The 24,314-nt window shown below is 43.1% G+C and overlaps 1 protein-coding gene across 15 annotated transcripts in view; it reads left to right on the top strand.

Moving 5' to 3' along the window:
* Positions 1-24,314, top strand: part of ncoa2 (nuclear receptor coactivator 2) — a 305,628-nt gene that overhangs the window by 195,175 nt on the left and 86,139 nt on the right. For all 15 annotated transcript variants that reach the window (XM_068031992.1, XM_068031988.1, XM_068031990.1 and 12 more), the window contains one exon: positions 22,208-22,315. In XM_068031992.1, the coding sequence (XP_067888093.1) occupies positions 22,227-22,315 (89 nt within the window). In that variant the 5' untranslated portion in view covers positions 22,208-22,226. The remainder of the gene's footprint in view (positions 1-22,207; positions 22,316-24,314) is intronic.

The raw sequence follows: 24,314 nt of genomic DNA, 5'->3' as shown, positions 1-24,314 counted from the left end.
ACTTGCTACTATTTTTTGAAACATTGTAAGCCTCTTCTTTTAGTCTTATACTCTCCTTAACTTCCTGAGTGAGCCATGGATGGGACTTCCTTGACGAGTTTTTGTTTTTGAACAGAATGTACTTTTGTTGAACCCTTTGATTGTTTCCTTAAATGTTTCCCACTGTTCATTTACCACCATACCTTCCAGTCTATTTACCTAGTTTAGCCAGTTCTCCTCTCATGCCTTCATAATTGGCTTTGTTTAAGTTTAAGATTATTGTTTGTGATTGAAATGTGTCACTTTCAAACTTAACATGAAATTCAATGGTATTATCATTATTTCCCAGTGGATCTTTTATTATGACATTGCTCATTAACCCTGCTTCATTATACAATACGAGATTTAAGATAGCTTTATCCATAGTCGGTTCTACAGCGTATTGCTCCAAGAAATTGTCACGAAAGCATTCTACAAGTTCATCTTCTAGAACACTGTTGCCAATTTGATTGTCCCAATCTATATGCAGATTAAAATCACCCACAATTAATACATCACCTTTTTTACATGCTCCAATAATTTCCCATTTAATGTTCTGTCAATAATATAATTACTGTTAGGGGGCCTGTAAACTACTGCCACCAGTATTTTCTGACTCCAGCTATTCCTAATTTCTACCCAAAGTGATACTACTTCATGATCTTCTGACGCCAGATCCCTTCTTATTAATGTGCTTATGCCATTCTTTACTTTCAGGGCTACCCCTCCTCCTTTGCCAATTTTGTCTGTCTCTCCGAAATGCTGCGTACCCTGGAATATGCATTTTCCAACCTTGATCTCCTTGTAACCATGTCTTGGGTAATGGCAATTAGTTCCACATCATTTGCCTCTATTCGTGCTACTAGTTCATCTATCTTATTACAGATGCTTTGTGCATTCAGATAAAGGAATTTTAATTTAATTCTTTTACCTCTATTCCCTGCATTGAGTTTATTTGCCAATGTACAATTTTTGATAAAAAAACTCTGTCTCTCCCTGTCCCATTCTGTTGGGTGTTACCCACATCACTATCCTGCTCCGATGCCTTGACCTCTCTCTTTGGATTTCTAAATTTCCCTTTACCCAAACCCTTCCTCCTCCCCTCCCGCCCCCTGTTAGTTTAAAGCTCTGTCCACAGCCCTAATTATGTGATTGGTCAGGACACTGGTTCCAGCGGGTTCAAGTGAAGCCCACCCCATGGGAATAGCTCCCTCTTCCCTGAGTACTGATGCCAGTGCCCCAAGAATTGAAACCCCTTCTTACCACACCACTCTTTGAGCCACACATTTAGTTCTCTAATCTGCTTGACCCTGTGCCAATTTGCAAGTGGCTCAGGTAGTAATCTGGAGATGATCACCTTTGAGGTTCTGAGTTTTAGTTTGGATCCTAACTCCTCAAATTCTCTAAGCAGAACATAATTTCTTGTTCTACCTATGTTTTTGGTTCCCACATGGACCATGACAACTGGATCCTCCCCCTCCCACATCAGGTTCCTCTCCAGTTGCGAGGAGATGTCCTTAACACAGCCGTCTGAGTTCCCGGTTGAGGCTACAGAGAACAGTTATCTATCCCCTTGATTATATTGTATAACATCGCTACCACATTTTTCTTCACTCCCCCCACTGGAATGGCATCTTTCACCATGGTGCCATGGTCAGTCCGTTCATCCACTTTGCAGTCCTTCTCTTCATCCACTGGACTGGAGGACAGCGAATGTGGTACCATTATTCAAGAAGGGTAGCAGGGACAAACCAGGTAATTACAGGCCAGTGAGTCTAACATCAGTGGTAGGGAAACTACTGGAAAAAATTCTGAGGGACAGGATTAATCTCTGCTTGGGGCAGGGATTAATCGGGGATGGTCAGCATGGCTTTGTCGGGGGGAGATCATGTCCAACAAATTTGATTGAATTTTTTGAGGAGGTGATTAGGTGTGTAGATGAGGGTAAAGCAGTTGATGTAGTATACATGGACTTCAGTAAGGCTTTTGATATGGTCCCACGAGGGAGATTGGTCAAGAAGGTAAGAGCCCATGGGATCCAGGGCAATTTGGCAAATTGGATCCAAAATTGGCTTAGTGGCAGGAGGCAGAGAGTGATGGTCGAGGGCTGTTTTTGCGATTGGAAGCCTGTGAGCAGTGTACTGCAGGGATCGGTGCTGGGACCCTTGCTGTTTGTAGTGTACATCAATGATTTAGACGTGAATATAGGAGGTATGATCAGTAAGTTCGCAGATGACACGAAAATTGTTGATGTCATTAATAGTGAGGAGGAAAGCCTTAGATTACAGGATGATATAGATGGGCTGGTAAGATGGGCAGAGCAGTGGCAAATGAAATTTAATCCTTAGAAGTGTGTGGTGATGCATTTTGGGAGGACTAACAAGGCAAGGGAATATACAATGGATGGTAGGACCCTAGGAAGTACAGAGGGACCTTGGTGTACTTATCCATAGATCACTGAAGGCAGCAGCACAGGTAGATAAGGTGATTAGGAAGGCATATAGGATACTTGCCTTTATTAGCTGAGACATAGAATATAAGAGCAAGGAGGTTATGATGGAGCTGTATAAAATGCTAGTTAGGTCACAGCTGGAGTACAGCTCTGGGCACCACACTATAGGAAGGATGTGATTGCACTGGAGAGGGTGCAGAAGAGATTCACCAGGATGTTGCCTGGGCTGGAGCATTTCAGCTATGAAGAGAGACTGGATAGTCTAGGGTTGTTTTCCTTAGAGCAGAGAAGGCTGAGGGGGGACCTGATTGAGGTATACAAAATTATGAGGGGCGTAGATAGGAAGAAACATTTTCCCTTAGCGGAGGGGTCAATAACCAGGGGGCATAGATTTAAGGTAAGGGGCAGGAGGTTTAGAGGGAATTTGAGGAAAAAATGTTTCACCCAGAGGGTGATTGGAATCTGGAACACACTGCCTGAAGGGGTGGTAGAGGCAGGAACCTTCACAACATTTAAGTATTTAGATGTGCACTTGAAACGCCATAGCATGCAAGGCAACAGGCCAAGTGCTGGAAAAAGGGATTGGAATAGATAGGCGCTTGATGGCCGGCACAGATACAATGTGCCGAAGGGCCTGTTTCTGTGCTCTATGACACAGATAGAAAGGATCTCGTACCTGTTGGACAAGGTCAGAGGCTGAGTCTCTGCCATCTCTACATGCTTATTTCCCCCTCCCTGCCTCACTCCCATTCTCCTGTCCCTGACCATTGGCCATCTGTAATGGTCTCCCTACTCTAAAGGGTGTGACTGCCTCCTGGAACAGAGTGTCCAGGTAATCCTCCCCCTCCCTGATGCTCCGCAATGTCTGCAACTCAGTCTCCAGCTCAGCAATTCTGAGCTGAAGTCGTGCAAGTTTACTGCAAACATGGTTGTCCAGGATTGCAGTACATTCCACAGATTCCCACATTCTGCAAGGAGAGCAGCACACCACCGGCCCTGATATCTCTGTACAACCTTATTTTTGAATTAGTCAATTAGTTAATAATTCAAGCTGAAGTAATGGAAAGTTGCACTCACCTACCTTGGAGTCAAAGGAAGAAGACTCACCAGCTGCTGGAGGCTGAAAAAGATTGGAAAATGAGCCCCTCTTTCCCCCTCTGCATCAAATTTCCAACTTCACTCTGGAAACTGTCTCTTCTCACTGCATCCCCTCACTGCTCTTACAATCCTTACAAGAAGCAGGGTGTGAGGAAGTGTAGTCCAGGTGGGCTTATAATGAATATTAGTAGACAATCTATCCCCAGCAATGGAGACGGAAAAGGGAAGGCAAGTGTTTGAATTAGACCGTGTAAAGGTGAGAGAAGGGTGGAAATTTGAAGCAAAGTTGACTGTTTTCCAGTTCGGGGTAAGAGCAGGAAGCTGCACCAATACAGTCATCAATGTACTGGAAAAAGAGTTGGGGGAGGGGGCCTGAGTAGGACTGGAACAAGGAATGTTCGACATACCCTACAAAAAGACAGGCATAACTAGGACCCATGCGGGTACCCATAGCAACATCTTTGATTTGGAGGAAATGAGTGGAGTTGAAGGAGAAGTTGTTCAATGTGAGAGCAAGTTCAGCCAGGCAGAGGAGGGTGTTGGTGGATAGGGATTGGTTGGGCCTCTGTTCAAGGAAGAAGTGAAGAGCTCTCAGAATGTCCTGGTGGGGGTTGGAGGTGTAGAGAGATTGGACGTCCATAGTGAAGAGGAGGTGGTTAGGGCCAGGAAACTGGAAATTGTCCATAGAACTGTAGAAAATGATGTAGGGCCTCAGAAGAGTCATGGATGTAGGTGGGAAGAGACTGTGTACCATGGGAGAAAAAATAGTATCAAGATGGAAGGAAATGCGTCTAGTGGGGCAGGAGCAGGCTGAAACAATGGGTCTACCGGGACAATCTGTTGTGGATTTTGGGAAGGAGATAGAAGCGAGCTGTTCAGGGTTGCAGGACAATGAAGTGGGAAGCTGTGGAGGGAAGATCTCCAGAGGAGATGAGGTCAGTGACAGTCCTGGAGATAATGGCCTGATGTTTGGTGGTAGGGTCATGGTCCGGGGGAGGTAGGAAGAAGTGTGAGAGTTGGCGCTCAGCCTCTACATGGTCGAGGTCGATACTCCAGAGAACAGCATCACCCTTGTCAGCAGGTTTGATCACAATGTCGGGGTTACACCTGAGAGAACGGAGTGCAGCAAATTCAGAGGGAGACAGGTTAGAGCAAGTGAGGGGGGCAGAGAAATTAAGATAGCTGATGTCACATTGACAGTTCTCAATGAAGAGATGAAGAGTGGGTAAGATGCCAGAGGGAGGGATGCAGTTGGAGGGAGAATGCTGGAGGTGGGTTAATGGGTCTGCTGGTTGGGGGGAGGATTCCAGGCCAAAGAAGTGAGCCCAAATGCAATGGAAGAAGAACTCAATGTCATGCTGAGTACGAAATTCATTGAGGTGGGGGGCGTAAGGGGATAAAACGGAGTCCTTTGCTAAGTACAGATAGTTCAGCATCTGAGAGGGGAAGGTCAGAGGGTGTTGTGAATACACGGCAAGGAGTGAGATTAGGAGAAAGGGTGGGGTTGGAGGGAATGAAGGGGAAGAAGATCTGGAGGGGCATTGGTCCCCTGCAGAATCTTGTAAGTTTTGATGAGAGCATCTCTCATTCTTCTAAACTCCAGAGAATATAGACCCAATTTAATCATCCTAGGACAACTCTCTCATCCCAGGAACCAATCTAGTGAACCTTCGTTGTACTGCCTCCAATGCAAGTATATCTTTCCTTAAATACGGAGACCAAAGCTGCACACAGTATTCCAGGTGTTACAGGTGTTACAGTATTACAGGTCTCACCAAAGCCCTGTACAATTGTAGCAAGACTTTGTTCTTGTAATCCAAACCCCTTGCAATAAAGGCCGTTGCAACATGCCATTTGCCTTCCTAATTGCTTGCTGTACCTGCATGCTAACTTTGTGTTCCTTGTATGAGCACACCCAAGTCCTCCTCTGTTTTCACAGGGTTGTTGAGATTCTGCACCTTACTAATTAAAAAGGTGATGGAAGCAGATTCCACAGGAGATTTCAAAAGGCAATTCAACATGTACTTGAAGTTGATTAATTTGCAGGGTGATGTGGGACTAAATTGGATAGCTCTTTCAAAGAGCTGGCACAGGCACGACAGGCTGAAGATCCTCCTTCTGTAATGTAAAAGTATTTGATTTCTGAGAGGAAATTGTTGATTCAGAATTTGCCAGGAGTGATAAATTAATTTTATTTGGGAGAGGTAAGGGTGCATAGAAACAAAACTGTACAGGCTAAGTTCTTATCTTCATAGAGGCAGGTAGGTGAGAGGAGAAATTTAATGAGTTAAATCTCAATTTATTTGAAATCAGTGGTGATGTATCTTATTTGAAAAAAATAATTATTCTGCAAAGTGAGATATTTCACATGTTTTTTTCATAAAGATGTGGGCGAAATTTATTTAAGCGTGCTTGTCTCCCACCCCCACGTTAACCTTTTTTAAGGTTTTCAGATTAAACAGAAAACAGAAATAACAATACTATGTAATTCAAACAATAGACCATGCACTTGAGCAATAAGAAGAAAAATATAGAAGTCCCATCAATTGACCTGAATTCACACAAAAAGTATTGTGTTAGTCTAGCTTAACTGTTATCTGTTTAATGTATTGGTGCACTTAAGGACACATTCGAACAATATTGGGAATGCTTACAATTGTTCACGGCACATAGTTGGGCTTTTTTTTAAAGAAAGCAACAAACTTGTTTGTAAAGTACTTTAATAGGAGTATATTGTATCACAGAAACATGACCTCTTAGTTTTTAAGATTGCCACCATGGTTCCATAAAATTTGAAATGATGCTGATCTATGTCAGACTCAAAAGTGCCAGTCAGGAAGATTAGAAATGCTAGTATTCTCCTTTGTTCCTGGGATAAATATGGAGGGTTTACTTGATCACCAGGAACAGGTCATAAATCATTTGTAGTGGCCGTGCCTGTCCAAATCTCTTGTTATTGGAAAGTGTGTACTTCACTAAGGAGTAGACCTGCTTGAAGTCCATTGGTTTGTATAATTTAAAGCTGCTGAGTCCAGGGGAACCAAAGAGGTTTTTATTCCCACTCAGTACACTGTTGAACAAGGTTGCCAGGAAGTTGGAAATCTGTAACTGAACAGACCATAAACCCTTGTAGAGGTGTGTGGACAGTTTAGCAATTTATTACTTGGCCATTTCAGTACTGAAGATAACACAACATTTGTCTGTCCACTTCCTCAGTCTGTTTCAATGGTTAGTCAATTGTAGGGCAACTAACAATTCTGGAGGATGTTGTCATCATGAAATGTGCATCACTTTGAATGCGAGTCACATTACTGGCCCCATGGATATCAGTGGGGACAAACATCTTTCCCTGAAAAGAGCCCAAGTAAAAGTTTGATTAGATGAATGCCAATTTATCACCCTCTAGGAATTCAGGAGTTTAAACAGCCGTAAATAATTAGCTAAGTTATAAGTGAAGGTAGGAATGCTGTACCTGTGAATGGTTGTAGAAATATTAAAAATTACTGCTCTGTACTCGGCAGTGAGATTGAGTGTCACGAACAAAGTATTGCAGAAGCTGGAAATCTGACAGAAAACAAGATGCTGGAAATACTCAGCAGGTCTGGCAGCATCTGTGGAGAGAGAAACAGAGTTAATGTTTCAGGTAGGTGACCCTTTGCCAGAACTGAGTGCTTAGAGATGCACCAGTTTTTAAGCATGGCAGGGAAAGGGGAGGGGAGGAAAGAATAGAAGGCAAGGTCTGTGCTAGGGTGATAGGCAGGAGAGATTAAATGACAAAAGAGATGGTGATGCAAAGCAAAAAGAGATGGTAATGGACAAATGAGGGAAACCAAAGTTTCTAGAAGAGGTGTAAATGTAAAAAGCAGAATCACCAACAGCTGCCTTTTTTTTTAATAAAAAGGGACAAAGGTTATGATCTGAAATTATTGAGCTCCGTACTCAGTCTGGAAGTCTGTTAAGTACTGAGTTGAAGTATGAGGTGCTGTTCCTTGAGTTTATGTTGAGCTTCATTGGATTAGATTGTAAGACATCGAGGACAGAAAAGTCAGACTAGGAGTGAAGCGGGTCACACTTGCGGACTGAATGGAGGTGTTCCACAAAGCAATCACTCAATCTGCATTTGGTCTCCCTAATGCAGAGGCAACCATGTCATGAGCAGAGAATATAGTATACTAAATTGAAAGAAAAGTATTTGGGGCCTGAGTTGGTGAAAAAGGAGGAGGTAAAAGGGCAGGTGTTGCATCTCCTGGGCTTGCATGGTAAGGTGCCTTAGGAAGTGGAGAGGGTGTTGGGGGTGATGGAGGATTGGACCAGGGTGTTGCAGAGAGAACGGCCCCTTTGGAAGCAGAAATGATGGAGGATAATCCGTTGAATGTGGAGGTTGATGAGACGAAATGTGAGGACAAAGGGAACCCTATTGTGATTCGGAGGGGGTGGTGGAGGGCGGGGTGAGAGCAGAAGTGTGGGAAGTGGAATGGTCATAGTTGGGGGCCCTGTCAACCATGGTGGGCGTGCAATCATTGGTTGAGGAAAAAGGAAAACGTATCGGAAGTGCTGGTATGGAAGATGGCATCGTCAGAACAGGTGCAGTGGAGGCAAGGACACTGGGAGATGGAATAGAGTCCTAACAGGAAATGGCTTGAGGAAGGGCAGCTAAGGTGCTATGGGAATCAGTGGGCTTTAGTGTATTATTGGAGATTGAGTGTCAACAAGGTATGATTGGCTACTAAGTACCAAGTTGTTGTCATCTTCATTTTGATTTCTGTGAATTTTAATTATCAGCAGTAGATGAATACCCGACTCTTTGCCAATCCATTCTTGTCAGCAGATGTAAGCTGATTTTTTTTTTTCAGATGGTACAGTTGAAACATTAACTAGGGCTTTAATTAGTTCTTGGATAGAGCTTTGAGAACTTAAACTCCTGTACAGTTCCTGCTGATTACTTTTCCAGGGATCAAGCTTTTGAGGGCCATATTTACCTTTCTGTCACCTGATTTTCAAGTTGACCAGGCTTCTACACTTTAATGAGATATTGGTACCTGGTCTTGGATTCCAACTGATATTTTTGAAAACAATATTTGAGCCTTATCCGCAGAGAAATGGCCTGCGACTTTATTTTTAACCAGATCATTAATGCATTGGGAGGAGGTAGGTGGACTCTTTTTAAAAAAAAAAGTAAACAAATTTATATATTAAATCTTACATTAATATTATACAAAAAACTTGCATTTATATGGCACCTTTCAAAAACTCAGGACATCCAAAAGCACTTTACAGCCAATGAAGTATTTTTGAGGTGTCGTCACTGTTATAATGTAGGAAAGTTCTGAGATTGAATTCGGTCGGAGGCAGATATTTCTCAAGTTAGGGTCATTTTGGGAGGAGCTGAAGAAAAGCCTGAGGTTTCAGTATAAGCATAGCAACAATATTGCTGATTTCTTAAAATTCTGCACATAAAGCACAAATTGAGGATAATTTTGTTTGGAAACAAAATATTATTTCTCATGTTTACGAGAAAATACCGACATAGTTTCAACATAATGTTTGTCACTACGTAGCCCCTCTGAATAAAATACCCACTTGATATACACAGAGTACAAAATGTGTGCGTGTGGTGGTACACTAATGGATTGTGCAAATTTTAGCAATTGTATCACTATACTCTTGTCAATGGTTTTGTGCCAGCTATCTGGCTATTTTGGGGAGGGGGGGGCTGTAGAATTTCACCCCGAAGTACAAAAAGTCAGCATGAACCAGCTTTCAAGATAGTCACAAAATAACTTGGAGCCATTTTTCGAGTTTCCCCATTCATCAGGCAGTTTGTGGACAGAGGAGCCCCCTGCTTGCCAAATGAAACTCGCTGAAGGCTGGAGCCATTTTCATACTTAGGCCTGATTAAATTGGATTCAACACACTGCCGGCAATAAATGAGCACTGATGGAACACTCGCTGATTGGAAGGTGTTAGTAAATCCGGTGGCCCAGCCATGGAGCTGAGCTGACAAAGGGAAGCCTGGGCAACAGAAGTTGAAGTAGGTGAGAGGATTTTTGTGAAAGCAAAGGAAGAACATTCATGTTCCTCCCCCAAAAGCATCCAGTTATTCCAGCAGCTCCTTTAAGGGACACTGGCTTGACTGCCTTGCACAGTCTGGACTGAATTTAATGACCGCCGGCAGCCCAGAAATGGGTGCTGTTCCCGTCCGTAATGTCGGCGGGTGAACATTTTGCATAGTGGAGATGCGGGTCCCCCCAATCACATGGCAGGATTGGGATGTGAGCCGCCGATTACACCGTCAGATGACTCTGGAGCAGGTGCTGGTGCCATGTTTAAAGGACTGGCAGCCCTGCGTTCACTCCTGCCTTAGTCACTGACAGCTTTCATTTAAGTGGTGAAAAGTTGCTTGACTGGTTCCTGGACCCCCTCAACCCCCTGAGGAGGACAGCACAGGATTTAGTTTAGTTTAGAGATACAGCACTGAAACAGGCCCTTCGGCCCACCGAGTCTGTGCCGACCATCAACCACCCATTTATACTAATCCTACACTAATCCCATATTCCTACCAAACATCCCCACCTGTCCCTATATTTCCCTACCACCTACCTATACTAGTGGCAATTTATAATGGCCAATTTACCTACCAACCTGCAAGTCTTTTGGCTTGTGGGAGGAAACCGGAGCACCCGGAGAAAACCCACGCAGACACGGGGAGAACTTGCAAACTCCACACAGGCAGTACCCAGATTTGAACCCGGGTCGCTTGAGCTGTGAGGCTGCAGTGCTAACCACTGTGCCGCTGTGCCGTGGATGGTCGAGGCAAGACACGGGTCCTCCCACCTGACCAAGCAAGGCTGGATGGAGATCGCTGAGGAGGTCAGCAGCCATGGGGTCACCCGATGCAACTTTTTCCAGTGCAGGAAGAGGGTCAATGACTACCTGCATTCAGCCAAGATGAGTGCTCCATACCATTCTTCGTTGGGAGGTTCATGTGACTATGCTCGGGGGAGGGTGGCACTACCATGGCAGTGGCATTGGGCCGAAGGAATCGCCTCATCCTGACAGATGTACGGCTGCATCTCGACCAAAGGCCGCATTTCTTCATAGCTCACCCCCATTAATTACCCCGGCAGCATGTGTCAGCATGAGATACATCAGATCCCCCAGTAGGGGACAAAGAGCTGACAGTAACAGAACTGTCATGTCGGTCTCTCTGCCAGTATCTACCATCTCCATCCTTCCTCTTGCAGGACAAGAGGGCCCACAACAGGAGGGAACCGGTCCAGATTGGCGGAGGAGTTCCTGATCTGTGTCCTCTCACTGCTGCTGAGGAGGAGACCTTGGAACTGGCAGTGACCCAGCGCAGTCGCGCAATCTCAGACAGGGAGACTTTACAAGAAAGTGATGATTGGCTGCCATCAGCATACTCATTAATGTTGGAGACCCACATCATGCATGGTTGGCATGAGATCTGCACAGCCTAACCCACTCATGTTTGTGTTCTCTCATGCAGGTCGGTGTGTGCAGGAGACACGGTGAGTCATTGGATAGTGCATCCTGAGTTCGCCTGTTTTTCAGAAGTTGATGGCTGTCCCCATTCTGCTCGAGTCTCCTGCACATGCCGACCTGCATGAGAGAACACAAACATGAGTGGGTTAGGCTGTGCAGATCTCATGCCAACCATGCATGATGTGGGTCTGCTAGAGACTGGCAGAGAGACCGACATGACCGTTCTGTTACTGTCAGCTCTTTGTCCCCTGTGGTACTTTCCCGCCACTGACAAAATACGGAACCGACATCACGATGCTGGGTTTCCAGTCGGACGGTTCCGATGTGATTCTCACGCCCCCCCCCCCCCCCCACGCCACCATTCCTGCCTTCGATGGCCACATTAAGTTCAGCTGTGTGTGTGTGTGTGTATGAGTGAGAGTGAGAGAGAATTGGGTAGCGTGCACTGCACATTTTCATTTTCAAAGTTAGATGTAATAGGATCCTGATGTATATAAATTAATGAAGCCTCGCCTGTTTCTGATGACAGCCTTGGACACTTATTTTCCTGCTCCAAGATCACAGCAGGTGGAATGGAGCATTAAGACTTTCACTTCGAATTTTGTCTGAGTACTGTCACGTTCTCACAGAAAAGTGGGGCAAAGAGACCAAAATCAGCCCTGTAGTAGGCAAGAAAATAAACACGCACATGTGAAGTTGCAGCATAAGTTTGTTACATAATACTAAGAGGCAAATACACTGACACGTTGAGGCTGTAGGCAGTTAAATGCACAATGGTATCCACATGTTTTGGGGACAGTCTATTTTGATTGCCTTCTGAGATTCAGTTGAGTCAGAGTCCTGGCTATGTAGATGGGTTTTAAGATTAGATTCATGTTTGTGAGAGTTAAGTGCTTCATTCAAACTGAAGAGAATGCTTGATGGCTTGTGACTGAATATGTTTCTTGGAAACGTCTCGAGAATGGCTGGTGCTTCCAGAGCTCCAGGTGGAGTCTATACCTTACGCATTCCACTTGACATGTCGCAGAAGGGTATCCCCTAAATGCTTGTTGAGGGGAGGGTTGCCTTTTGCTTTCTGGGGGATGCATCTTCCATTTAGCAGTGGCAACTGAATAAAGTTGCATGTTGCCAGGAGGTTGCATTCTTCAGTATTTAGGCCCAATAGGCACAAACCTATCTCTAAGAGTTGAGAATTTTATGTTCTCTATACCCGCATAAACTGCTGTCAGAGAAATTGAATGTTTGGGCATGATCAGAATGTGCAGTATTATACCTTTCGGACAGCATATGGCTCGTGCATAATTTTTTCAACATTTCCAGGTCCTCGAGGAAATCTTTAATTTGAAGGTCGCAGTATTGTTTATGTATAGTGAGGTGTATCTATCTGCTAGTTGTTAGGCAATAATCGAGCTCCTGTCAATGGTGGGAGGAGCAAAGGAGGCTCTACTCCATCCCCTATAAAGATTCTGCTTTTTTTTTGATTAGCTGGATGTCAAAATTTCCAAAATCACAGTACTAAGAAATCCACAAAGGAAGAGTTTGTTTGCCTGATCTAGAGTACACATTCTCTTTCCTATGGAAATGTTTTAAATTCGGAGAACTTGGGCACAGATCCACATGAACCGAGGTTAAAGGACACACAAGCGTGGCCTCTAAAAACATGCCCAACTATAGTTATGCATTGCACCATGCAGGCGTAAGGTGTAGTTAAACCAATTTATTTTCCATTTTACTCCCCTTTCTCCTGATATTTACTCTTTGGTTTCATGGGTGTCAACAGACATCTGATGCGTCATTTAGCTGGACCATCCTTCACCTATAGCTTAAATGTAAAGGCATCAAGCTGGAGGCCAATTATGTGTTAATGTCAGTGAAAACACAAACCTTTTCCAGTCGAAATTAGTGGATAGCAGTTTGGAGCTGCCACTTCCTTTTACCTCTAACAGTAGCCTCCTCAGATGCTGAGAATTGAGTCAGGAACTTTTAAATCTGTATAACCTAATACTACATGTTGGTCAATATCTTTATTTACATGGCCCTGGGAGAAGTTACTTTAAAAAAAAAAATTAACATGGTTTCATTGTCCCAGCTACATCATTTTCAAAAGAAGTGCCTCTAAAAGGCAGGAAAGTACAATGGAGTAGTTGCCTTTGAGTGGATATGTGTGTGTGTTGCCTTATGCCACCCATTTGAGTAATTGATCTTAATCATGCTGCTGTGAATAAGGTAACCAGGGAAAGCAAAGCAGTTTGCCACAGAAGAGGCATAATATCAGTAAATAATTGGTCACTGGGCTATCCTTGTGCTATCTAAGTACTTGGCTGAATTTTGAATACCTCAATTCTATTTTGTCATAGTTGTCATCTTTCCAATTGGAAGATGCCCATATCCTTGACTCAATCCCAATATATTTAATTCTCTAACCTTATCATAGCATTTTTCTGTACGTTTTCCAGCTCAGCTACATCCTTTCTGAAGTGAGGATTCCAAAGCCGAGCACACTCCCAGGTGTCCAAGAAGTGACCTGCGGAGCCAAAAGTGGTTTGAATGCTCCTTTTTATCTGGCCCATGGAGTTCCTACAGTTCCTGTCCTCTGCACTTGTGTTCAAATCCAACATCGGTAGCTTTAAAGATCTTAGACATAGGAACGTAGGACTTATGAGCAGGAGTACACCATTCAGCCCTTGGAGCCTGCTCCGCCATTTGATGAGGTCATGGCTGATCTGTTTGTGGTCTCAACTCCACTTTGCTGTCTGTCCCCCATAACCCTTGAAAAAATCTATCAAACTCATCCTTGAATAAATTCAATGACCCAAGCCTCCACTGCTGTCTGGGGAAGAAAATTCCACAGACTAACGACCCTCAGAGAAAAAAATTCTTCTCATCCCTGTCTTAAAAGGGAGACTTCTTATTCTTAAACTGTGTCCCCTAGTTCTCATATCTCCTACAAGAGGAAACATTCTCCCGGTATCCACTCTTATCAAGTCCCCTCAGGATCTTAAACATTTCAATAAGATCACCTCTCATTCTTCTAAACTCCATTGGGTAAAGGCCCAACCTATTCAACCTTTCTTCATAAGATAAGCCCTTCATCCCTGGAATTAGTCAAGTGAACCTTCTCTGAACTGCTTCCAATGCAATTATATCCTTTCTCAAATAAGGAGACCAAAATTGTACTCTAGATGTGGTCTCACTAAGGTTCTGTACAGCTGCAGTAAAACATCCCTAGACCTGAAGAGTTGGAAAGCAGGGCTCTAACTTTTGGGGATCTCACATTTGTGTGTAATTCTATATAGCCTGCTCATATATCCAGTATCCAGCTCCAAAATTTTGGACATCGCTTCTTTCTTAGCCACCAGGAGTAAGTAGATGTAGTGTACTTGGATTTTAGTAAGCTAATTAATAAGGTAGCTCAAAGAAATTCAGTACACACAATCAATTGACAGTGGATTGAGTTTCAGTATGGCTTCTTCCACTCACCCATCGTGACTTCCTGCAAAAGCTGCAGAAACCCTGGAAAAAGGACAACAGTGCCATTTACCTCATGGTTCCAGGATTTCTATGGTACTTCTACCAAAGTTATGGGAGGCGAGTGGGAAAACGTCTGTGGCGATTGATCCCCACAGACTTGGTGGAAGTAAACAAAGATGGATTGAATTTTTTTTCTAAATGCAGGACACAATGGGCTTGTGTGCATATTATTCTGTGAGAGTGCATATATATTAATTATACCAACATAGGAAGGACAAGATAATAAGAGAGGCAGCGGCACCAAACACCTCTGTGCAGAACTAGCACTATCTGTGAGTAGTGACATTAAAAGGCTGTAGATCATATTCATAGTCACAGTACTTCGCATAAGAATATTCTTGTGAAAAATGTCATCCTTAGAGTTGATCCTTTTGAGCAGTTTCAAACAAAATCGGAACTCAGTGATGCCATTGATTCTTTAGCCAGTGGAAAAGCCCCTGGAAAGGACAGCATTACCCCTGAAATAATCAAGAGTGCCAAGCCTGCTATACTTTCAGCACTCCATGAACTGCTTTGCCTGTGCTGGGATGAAGGATCAGTACCACAGGACATGCGCAATGCCAATATCATCACCCTCTATAAGAACAAGGGTAACCGCGGTGACTGCAACAACTACCATGGAATCTCCCTGCTCAGCATAGTGGAGAAAGTCTTCGCTCGCAAATTTTAAACAGACTCCAGAAGCTGGCTGAGCGTGTCTACCCTGAGGCACGGTGCGGCTTTTGAGCAGAGAGATCCACCATTGACCTGCTGTTCTCCCTTAGCCAGTTACAGGAGAAATGCCGTGAACAACAGATGCCCCTCTATGTTGCTTTCATGGATCTCACCAAAGCCTTTGACCTCATCAGCAGACGTGGCCTCTGCAGACTACTGGCAAAGATTGGATGTCCACCAAAGCTACGAAGTATCAACACCTCATTCCATGACGATATGAAAGGCACAATTCAGCATAGTGGTGCCTCATCAGACCCCTTTCCTATCCTGAGTGGTGTGAAACAGGGCTGTGTTCTCACACCTACACTGTTTGGGATCTTCTTCTCACTGCTGCTCAAATCTTCAGAAGAAGGAATTTTCCTCCACACAAGATCAGATGGCAGGTTGTTGAACCTTGCCCGTCTTAGAGCGAAGACCAAAGTACGGAAAGTCCTCATCAGGGAACTCCCCTTTGCTGACGATGCTGCATTAACATCCCACACAGAAGAGTGTCTGCAGAGACTCATCGACAAGATTGCAGCTGCCTGCAACGAATTTGGCCTAACCATCAGCCTCAAGAAAACGAGCATCATGGGACAGGATGTCAGAAATGCTCCATCCATCAATATCGGTGACCACGCTCTGGAAGTGGTTCAAGAGTTCACCTACCTAGGCTCAACTATCACCAGCAACCTGTCTCTCGATGCAGAAATCAACAAGCGCATGGGAAAGGCGTCCGCTGCTATGACCAGACTGGCCAAGAGGGTGTGGAAAAATGGCACACTGACACAGAACACAAAAGTCCGAGTGTATCAAGCCTGTGTCCTCAGTACCTTGCTCTACGGCAGCGAGGCCTGGACAACGTATGTCAGCCAAGAGCGACGTCTCAATTCATTCCATCTTCTCTGCCTCTGGAGAATCCTTGGCATCAGGTGGCAGGACTGTATCTCCAACGCAGAAGTCCTCAAGGTGGCCAACATCCCCAGCATATACACCCTACTGAGCCAGCGGCGCTTGAGATGGCTTGGCCATGTGAGCCGCATGGAAGATAGCAGGATCCCCAAGGACACATTGTACAGCGAGCTCGTCATTGGTATCAGACCCACTGGCCGTCCCTGTCTCCGCTTTAAAGACGTCTGCAAACGCGACATGAAGTCCTGTAACATTGACCACAAGTCGTGGGAGTCAGTTGCCAGTGATCGCCAGAGCTAGTGGGCAGCCATAAAGGCGGGGCTAAAGAGAGGCAAGTCGAAGAGACTTAGCAGTTGGCAGGAAAAAAGACAGAAGTGCAAGGAGAGAGCCAACTGTGTAACAGCTCTGACAACCAATTTTATCTGCAGCATCCGTGGAAGAGTCTGTCACTCTAGAATTGGCCTTTATAGTCACTCTAGAATTGGCCTTTATAGTCACTCTAGAATTGGCCTTTATAGTCACTCTAGAATTGGCCTTTCTAGCTACTCCAGGGGCTGCTCCACAAACCACTGACCACCTCTAGGCGCTTACTCATTGTCTGTCGAGACAAGGAGGCCAAAGAAGTAGTAGTACTTTGCATAAAAATATTCTTGTGAAAAATGTCATCCTTAGAGTTGATCCTTTTGAGCAGTTTCTGTCTGTCTTGTGGTTTGTGTTAGCACCAATGCTTTCTTTTATCAAGCTTAAAGTAGTGGTTTTTACTTTCACTCTGACAACACACCCCCCCACATCCTTTCCTGTTTGAGCACAGTAGCAGAAGCAGCAGTGAGAAGAACACGCTGAAATCAAAAAGAGTAGAGACAGTAGAATAGCAATGGAGTCTATGGGAAATATTTTGTTTATAGGAAATTTTCACAAAATTAAATGGGGCACTTTCATTATTCAGTCATTTTTATAAATCAAACAAGTGAACATTTTTAATTACTTTTGAATATTTTTCTCAAATCTGCCTGAAGGATATACATCAATCAATTTGAGACGCATGAATTAATACAGAAATAGTCATTAACTTGATGTGTATCCTCCTTTCTACTCTCTGCGATTTCTTTCCCTTCCCTCTTTTCCTCATCAGCATTTTTCTGCTGTTACATTCAATTTCTTTTGTACTTTGTAATGCTCAGTTTATATATATTTTTTTGCTGGCTCTTGTTTACAAAGTGTTTGTGCTCAACATTTGGAAAGCTGCAGAGTAATATCCAAGCTTCATTCCTGACCCTAAATTAATAATGAGTATGTTTAGCAGTTTTTCAGTTATTTAAGATATGAACTGTGTGCTAATTATTTTATTAGTAGAGGTACTTCCACCATAAAGTAGTCTCTTAGAGATAGAATTCCAGTCTATCTGGCTTCTGCAACTCTAGCATGTTAATAAACTTGCTTGATCAAAATAACTGCATGAAATAGACAACACCACATGAGTATTGTTAAATCTTCTATTGTTGAAACCTTACTGTTAACTTCCTGAGTGACTTGATATGGTTCAGTAACTTTCCATGTTGTATCAGTGCAACACTGCTGGATTTTGCAGCATTACTGACAACATGGGATCTCTGGCTTCATTCATAACGTGTAGTGCTGCATGTTTAAAGTACACATCAAAAAGTTCAATATAGTGGTATCAGTAATGACCCGAACTAGAAGCTGATTTTCTTAAATTATTCCTAAGGTTAGCATTGTCTACAGTCAGCTGTCGGAAGATTCTTCAATGGCCGCGTTTTATAAAAACCTGATCTGTTTTTGATTTGTGGTTCCGTTTTTTGGATTATAAAAATTTTTTGACAGTCGCAATGTGCACTGACCGAGTCTGTATATATGATCTGATTCTTGCAAAAGAAAAACAAAGAATTTTTTTTTTTTTAATCTGTGTTCTGCAATGGATACTACTTCATCTCAGGAGAACACTTATCACATTGTTTTAACTAGCTTTAACTCCAGATTTGGAAGATGAACATAATCCCTTTCTATTTCCTGTCAAATCCTTTCTAATGCATGGCACACACTTTCTGAAAACCTATTTCCCCAGCAGAACCAGGAGAGGCTTCAAAAAAGCTCTTGAAAACCATATTATACACATGTGACCTGTTAGCTTGCACTTGAGATAAACTGGCTTACTTGCAGATCCACATAAGACAATGTAGGAGGCATGAGCAAGCAATTAAGGCTAATGCTAGTTAGCCTTTATCACAAGAGGATTTGAGTATAGGAGTAGTGAAGTCTTGCTTCAGTTGTTTTGAACCTTGGTTAGACCCCACCTGGAGTACTGTGTGCAGTTTTGGTCCCCTTACCTTAGGAAGGATTTTATTGCCATAGAGGGAGTGCAACAAAGGTTCACCAAACTTGTTCCCGGATGGCGGGACTGTCCAATGAAGAGAGATTGGGGAAACTGGCCTGTATTCTCTAGAGTTCTGAAGAGAGAGGTGATCTCAGTGAAACCTACAAAATATTTAAAGGGGATAGACAGGGTAGATGCAGGTAAGATATTTCCCCTGGTTGGGGAGTCTGGAACCAGGGAACACAATTTCAAAATAAGGGGGAAGCCACTTAGGGCAGAGATGAGGAGAAATTTCTTTACTCGGGGTTGTGAATCTTTGGAATTCTCTACCCCAAAGGGCTGTGGAAGCTCCGTCATTGAGTATGTTTAAAGCAGAGATTAACCGTTTTCTAAATACAAATGACATTAAGGGATATGGGGATAGTGTGGGAACAAGGCATTGAAATGGAAGATCAGCCATGATCATATTGAATGGCGGGGCAGGCTCGATGGGCTGAATGGTCTACTCCTGCTTCTATGTTCCTATGATTGGGAAATTTGCAGATGACACAAAAGTTGGCCGTGTAGTTGATAGTGAAGAGGATAGCTGTAGACTTCAGAATGATATCAATGGTTTGGTTGAGTGGGTGGAAAAGTGGCAAATGGAATTCAATCTAGAGAAGTGTGAGGTAATGCATTTGGGGAGGGCAAACAAAGCAAGGGAATACACAATAAATGGGAGGATATTGAGAGGGGTAGAGGAAGTGAGAGACCTTGGAGTGCATGTCCACAGGTCCCTCAAGGTGGCAGGACAGATGAATAAAGTGGTGAAGAAGGCATATGGAATGCTTTCCTTTATTGGCCGAGGTATAGAATACAAAAGCAGGTATCAAATGCTGGAACTGTATAAACTGCTGGTTAGGCCACAGCTCAAGTATTGCATGCAGTTCTGGTCACCACATTACAGGAAGGACATAATTGCTTTGGAGAGAGTACAGAGGAGATTTACAAGAATGCTGCCAGGCCTTGAAAATTGCAGCTATGAGGAAAAGTTGGATAGATTAGGGTTGTTTTCCTTAGAACAGAGGAGGCTGAGGGGTGACTTAATTATAAAATTATGAGGGGTCTAGATAGAGTAGAGGAATAGAATTCAAAAGTGGAGAAATTATGTTAAGCATATATAGAACGTTAGAACACAATGAAGTGTGCTTTGCACAGTTGTCCTTGCAAAAGGGATACAAAAGCACTGGAGAAAGTGCAAAAAAAATGCAAAGGAATAATACCAGAACAGAGATGGTACAGGTGTCAGGAAAGACTGAACAGGCTGGGACTCTTTTCTCTAGAAAAGCAAAAACTTGAGAGGTGACCAGATAGAGGTCTTTAAAGTTATGAAGGGGTTTGATAGGTAGATGTAAAGGTGATGTTTGCACTTGTGGGGAAGTCCAAATTTAAGGCCCATCAATACAAGATAGTCACTAATAAATCCAATAAGGAATCCAGGAGAAAGTTCTTTAAAAAGAAAGACTTGCATTTATACTTTACCCAGAAAGTGATGAGAGTGTGGAACTTGCTACCATATGGGGTGGTTGAGGTAAGTAGCATAGATGCACTTAAGGGAAAGCTGGATGAGGGAGAAAGGATTAGGAGGATATGTTGATGGGGTGAGATACAATAAGTTGAGAAGGCCCTTGTGGAGCATAAACACCAAATGAATGACTGTTTCTGCACTGTAAAATTCTATGTAACTCTTGAGTTTGTGTAACTATTTCATTTTGTACTAATCCATCAGCTAGTATAGCTATAGTTTAAAAAAAAACATTGTTGAGTTATCTTCATGTTATCAATTATACAAGTTTTTGCTTTCTCACCTGCAACTCCCACTTTTCTTCCTCCTGGAAAGTCTGTTTTGCTGAGATTGGTAACTTGCGTCATGCTCACGTCGTCCTACTTGTAAATGTATTTACTATTCCAACACTGCCACCATGGGAATTTTGTGAAAGCAGCTGAAGGTCAAAAAATGTAGCTTTTAAAAGTGGAGTGAGTCATTTCTGACATGATTCATATTGGCAAATGCTTAAATTGTCCTTCTTGGATATTCCTGAGCTGCGAGTACAGTGGGTCACCTAATTAATGAAGTGGACAAAATCTGTGAACTGACTTATCCAACTGTCTTGTAATCTCCACAGTTGAATTTATGGTTATCCACCAGAAGTAAACCAGTGGACACATACATACTTTAGAGTCACTGGCACCTGTACCCTTTGTTGTAAAGGCATCATATAACAACCATCTAGACCCCCTTTGTTCTAGGTTCCACAACTGATCAATGTTGAAATCGCTGATATCTCAGGGACATAATTGGGCTGTGTTCGTGATGTTGCTTGAAGGATAAATGTTGACCAGGAGAATTTCTTGCTCTTTGACCATTGTATCTTTAATGACCCCCTGAGAGGGCATTCGGGGTCTTGATTTAACATCTCATCTGAAGGCCAGCAGCTTTTAACAATGCAGTTGTCCTTAACTGGAGTGTCAGCTGAGATCAGCTCTCAACTGCTGAAGTCTTTGGATTGGGACTTTACCACACAGCCCCCTGGTGTAGTTGAGTGTTACCACTGAAGGTGAGTATATGGTTGGGCTTAGCTACGAAACCATCCCTTGGTCAAGTAGACTGCAAACGCTTGCTGGAGCTCTCACATGGAGATTGCATTCACTTTACTACAGTCACGTTGAAATTGTTTTGTGTCCTACTCATTGAGTTTAGACCACTAGTATTTTGACCATGTTTCTTGTAAAGCAGCTTCCTTTTGGCTGACCTAAGTTAGTTTCCATTGAAACATGGTCGGGATTGATGTACAGTTAAGTAGAAAATTCAATTTTTGTGTCTCGTGGTGCGGTAAATCTCTTTTTTTCCTCTCTACAGTACTAACAGGCATATCAAAGTACACATTTATGCAGAGTGTAATTTTACTCTACTTGAAAAGTTGTGCTCGTATTAATGAGTGTTAAATCGCACTGAAAGATTAGTGCAGGGCTAGTTGCATGCTGTGTGCAAAATTGGCTAAACTATATTATGCTCAGAACCTGCAGTTTTAATATGCTTAACTATTAATACTGGCTTTGTTCCTTTTTTATATGAAACCTCAAATGAATGAACAGTTCAGAACTTGAATAATTTAAGGCACAAAAGACGACTAGTCTTGGGGATCCATTCTCTGGCATACTGGACACGAGGGAATTTGAAATATTCATGTTTAAAAGGGAAAAGCTTTTGCATCACAGCCATTTTGATAAGATTTAAATTGATTGTTGAACAGTAAGAAACAAATAAACCATTTTATATGTATTCATACTGATAGCTAAATATTGACCAGAGGCTCAATGGCTTTGTTGAAAATGTGGCCATCTTTGGAGTAGAAGGGATGCATGAAATTGGATACGAATAATGACTGGCAGCAGCGCATTTACTGTTGGGTTTTCTGTATTAGCTGAGCTGTCTCAGGGAACCTATATATAATTTATGTATATCTTGTCCAACACTTGGAATGATTGAAGTTGTTCTTGGTTAAGAGTTGTGTTTGTTACCACCTGAAGTAGGAGTAGTACTATGCCAAACCAGGTTGGGTACTTATAACTGAGATAGTTGAGTGTTTTTTGTAAAGTGCTAATGAAAATATCTCTTTTAACTTCAGCTGCTTATATGTCCACAAGATGAGTGGAATGGGTGAAAATTCCTCTGACCCTGCCAGATTAGACTCAAGAAAACGTAAGGAATCGCCATGTGACCACCCACGACCGAGGTACGATACACAATTAAAGGAATTAATTAATCCTGGTGTGTGTTTGGTGTTTTACTTAAGGTGGAGGCACGTCACAGTATATCAAGTTCATTTTTTATAACTCCTTTTCTTCAAACTACACAACATTTATTAAATGTGTAGTTTTCTGCTATGTTCACGCCCCTGGTACATTTTGCTCTTTTCACTTTTCAGACCCTATTCTGTATGCAGCTAAGAGGATGAGTATGTGCTTTGATCCGAGGTCTAGAACTGGATTTCATGAGCATGATAGCACCCCAGTTTATTTTTTTCTTCTCCATCCCATTTACACCCTATGGTAGAAATGGTATGGGTAAATCTAAGGGACAGTAAAAGATAGAAGGCTTTGGTGAGAGTTGTCTACATATCTCCTGACAGTAGTAATTTAATGGGGGAATGTATAAATAGAGGTCAAGGAAGCACATAGCAGAGACAGTGTGGTTGTAACAGATTTAAAATTTCAGATAAACGAGAAGAAACAGAATAGCTCAAGCAGGAAAAGCCATTAATTTCTGGAATGCATTCTGGGCAGTTTTCTGGAGCAAGGTTTTAGAACCAAGATGGGATAAGGCTACTCTATACTTAATGATGAGAAACAAATCAAAATTAATTAACAATCTGAATGTAATAGAATATCTTGAAATAGTGACTATGATACAATTGAATTTGATATTAGGTTTCAGAGGGAGAAGCAAGAGTCACAAACTTTGAAGGGATGAGAAATAAACTGACCACATTAAATTGGGCTGAGCTGCTAATGGGTAAATCTACAGACAAGCAGATTGAAATATTCAAAGAAGTACTTGGTACTATACAAAGCCAGTGCATAGACCTAAAAGGTAAGAGAAAGTATTGAGCTAAAAGAAAGACGTACATAAATTTAAGGAAAAGTGGAAATCCAGAAAACTGGGATAATTCTAAAAGAAAATAACAAAGGGATTTAAAAAAGTATCGAGGTACAAAAACTTGCAAAAATATCAAAGCTAACAGTAAAACTTTTTATAAATATGTTGAGAAACATTGTGGTAAAGGAGAATGGTGATCAATTAAAGATGGTGCAGGTGAGACTATAGTGGATAATAAGGCCATGTAAGACTTGTTAAATTAATATTTATCTATACTACACAATAGAGGAAGAGGACAAATTTTTAGCAGTACAAGGAAACCTAAAAATAAGTCAGGTAAAAGTACCTGTGCGTGGTTAAGCGACCATAGTCAACGAGCAAGGTATTAAATTCCATCTGCCCACCTGTCTGCCCATTCTGCCAGCCTATCTATGTCCTGTTGCAGGTGGTTCATATTGTCCTCACTGTTTGCTGCAGCACCAAATTTGGTATTACAGGCAAATTTTGAGATTTTACTCTGTGTTCCAAATCCAAGGGCTGAATTTTACATCCCCCCCCCTCCCCCACCCCCACCCCCAAAGAGCAGGATGGTGGCGAGGGGTAGTGGGGGGACGTGGTGGTTGGTAGCTTAAAATGGAGCAGGAGGCTTGGGAGATCCTGCCCGACACGCTCCTGCCCCCGCCGCCACTTTACGCAGGGCAGCGGCGGCGAAAAACGGCCTGTCCGCCCCAGGCCAATCAAGGCCCTTAAGTGGCCACTTGAGGGTCTTCGCCCACCTCTGCAGGGATTTTACATGTGGAAAACGGGCGTCCTAGACCCAAGAAAAGCCGCCTGACACAAGCAGGTGTCTGATGGCCTTTGGGGGGGGTGGTGGGTGGCCTTCCTGATCATGCACCCTGTGCCTGATGGAGAGCTGCTCCCACTGCCCCAACCACACCCAACACTCGCACCACCACCCCCCCCCCCCGCCCTCAATCGACCAACCTTGCCTTGCCAGGGCCCGACCGATCACCCCGGCGAGGCAACAAAAACTGACCTTAGGTCTGGGGCTCTCCACCATCATCATCTGCAGGCTGGGCTGCAGTCCCGCCACTCCGGTTGGCACTGCTGAGACAGAGAGCTGATGGCCTGCTGAT

This window comes from Heterodontus francisci, chromosome 5, assembly GCF_036365525.1.
Source record: "Heterodontus francisci isolate sHetFra1 chromosome 5, sHetFra1.hap1, whole genome shotgun sequence".
In the NCBI taxonomy this organism is placed as follows: domain Eukaryota; kingdom Metazoa; phylum Chordata; class Chondrichthyes; order Heterodontiformes; family Heterodontidae; genus Heterodontus; species Heterodontus francisci.
Note: the sequence above shows the minus strand (reverse complement) of the source record. Positions and strands in the feature narration are given on the sequence as shown.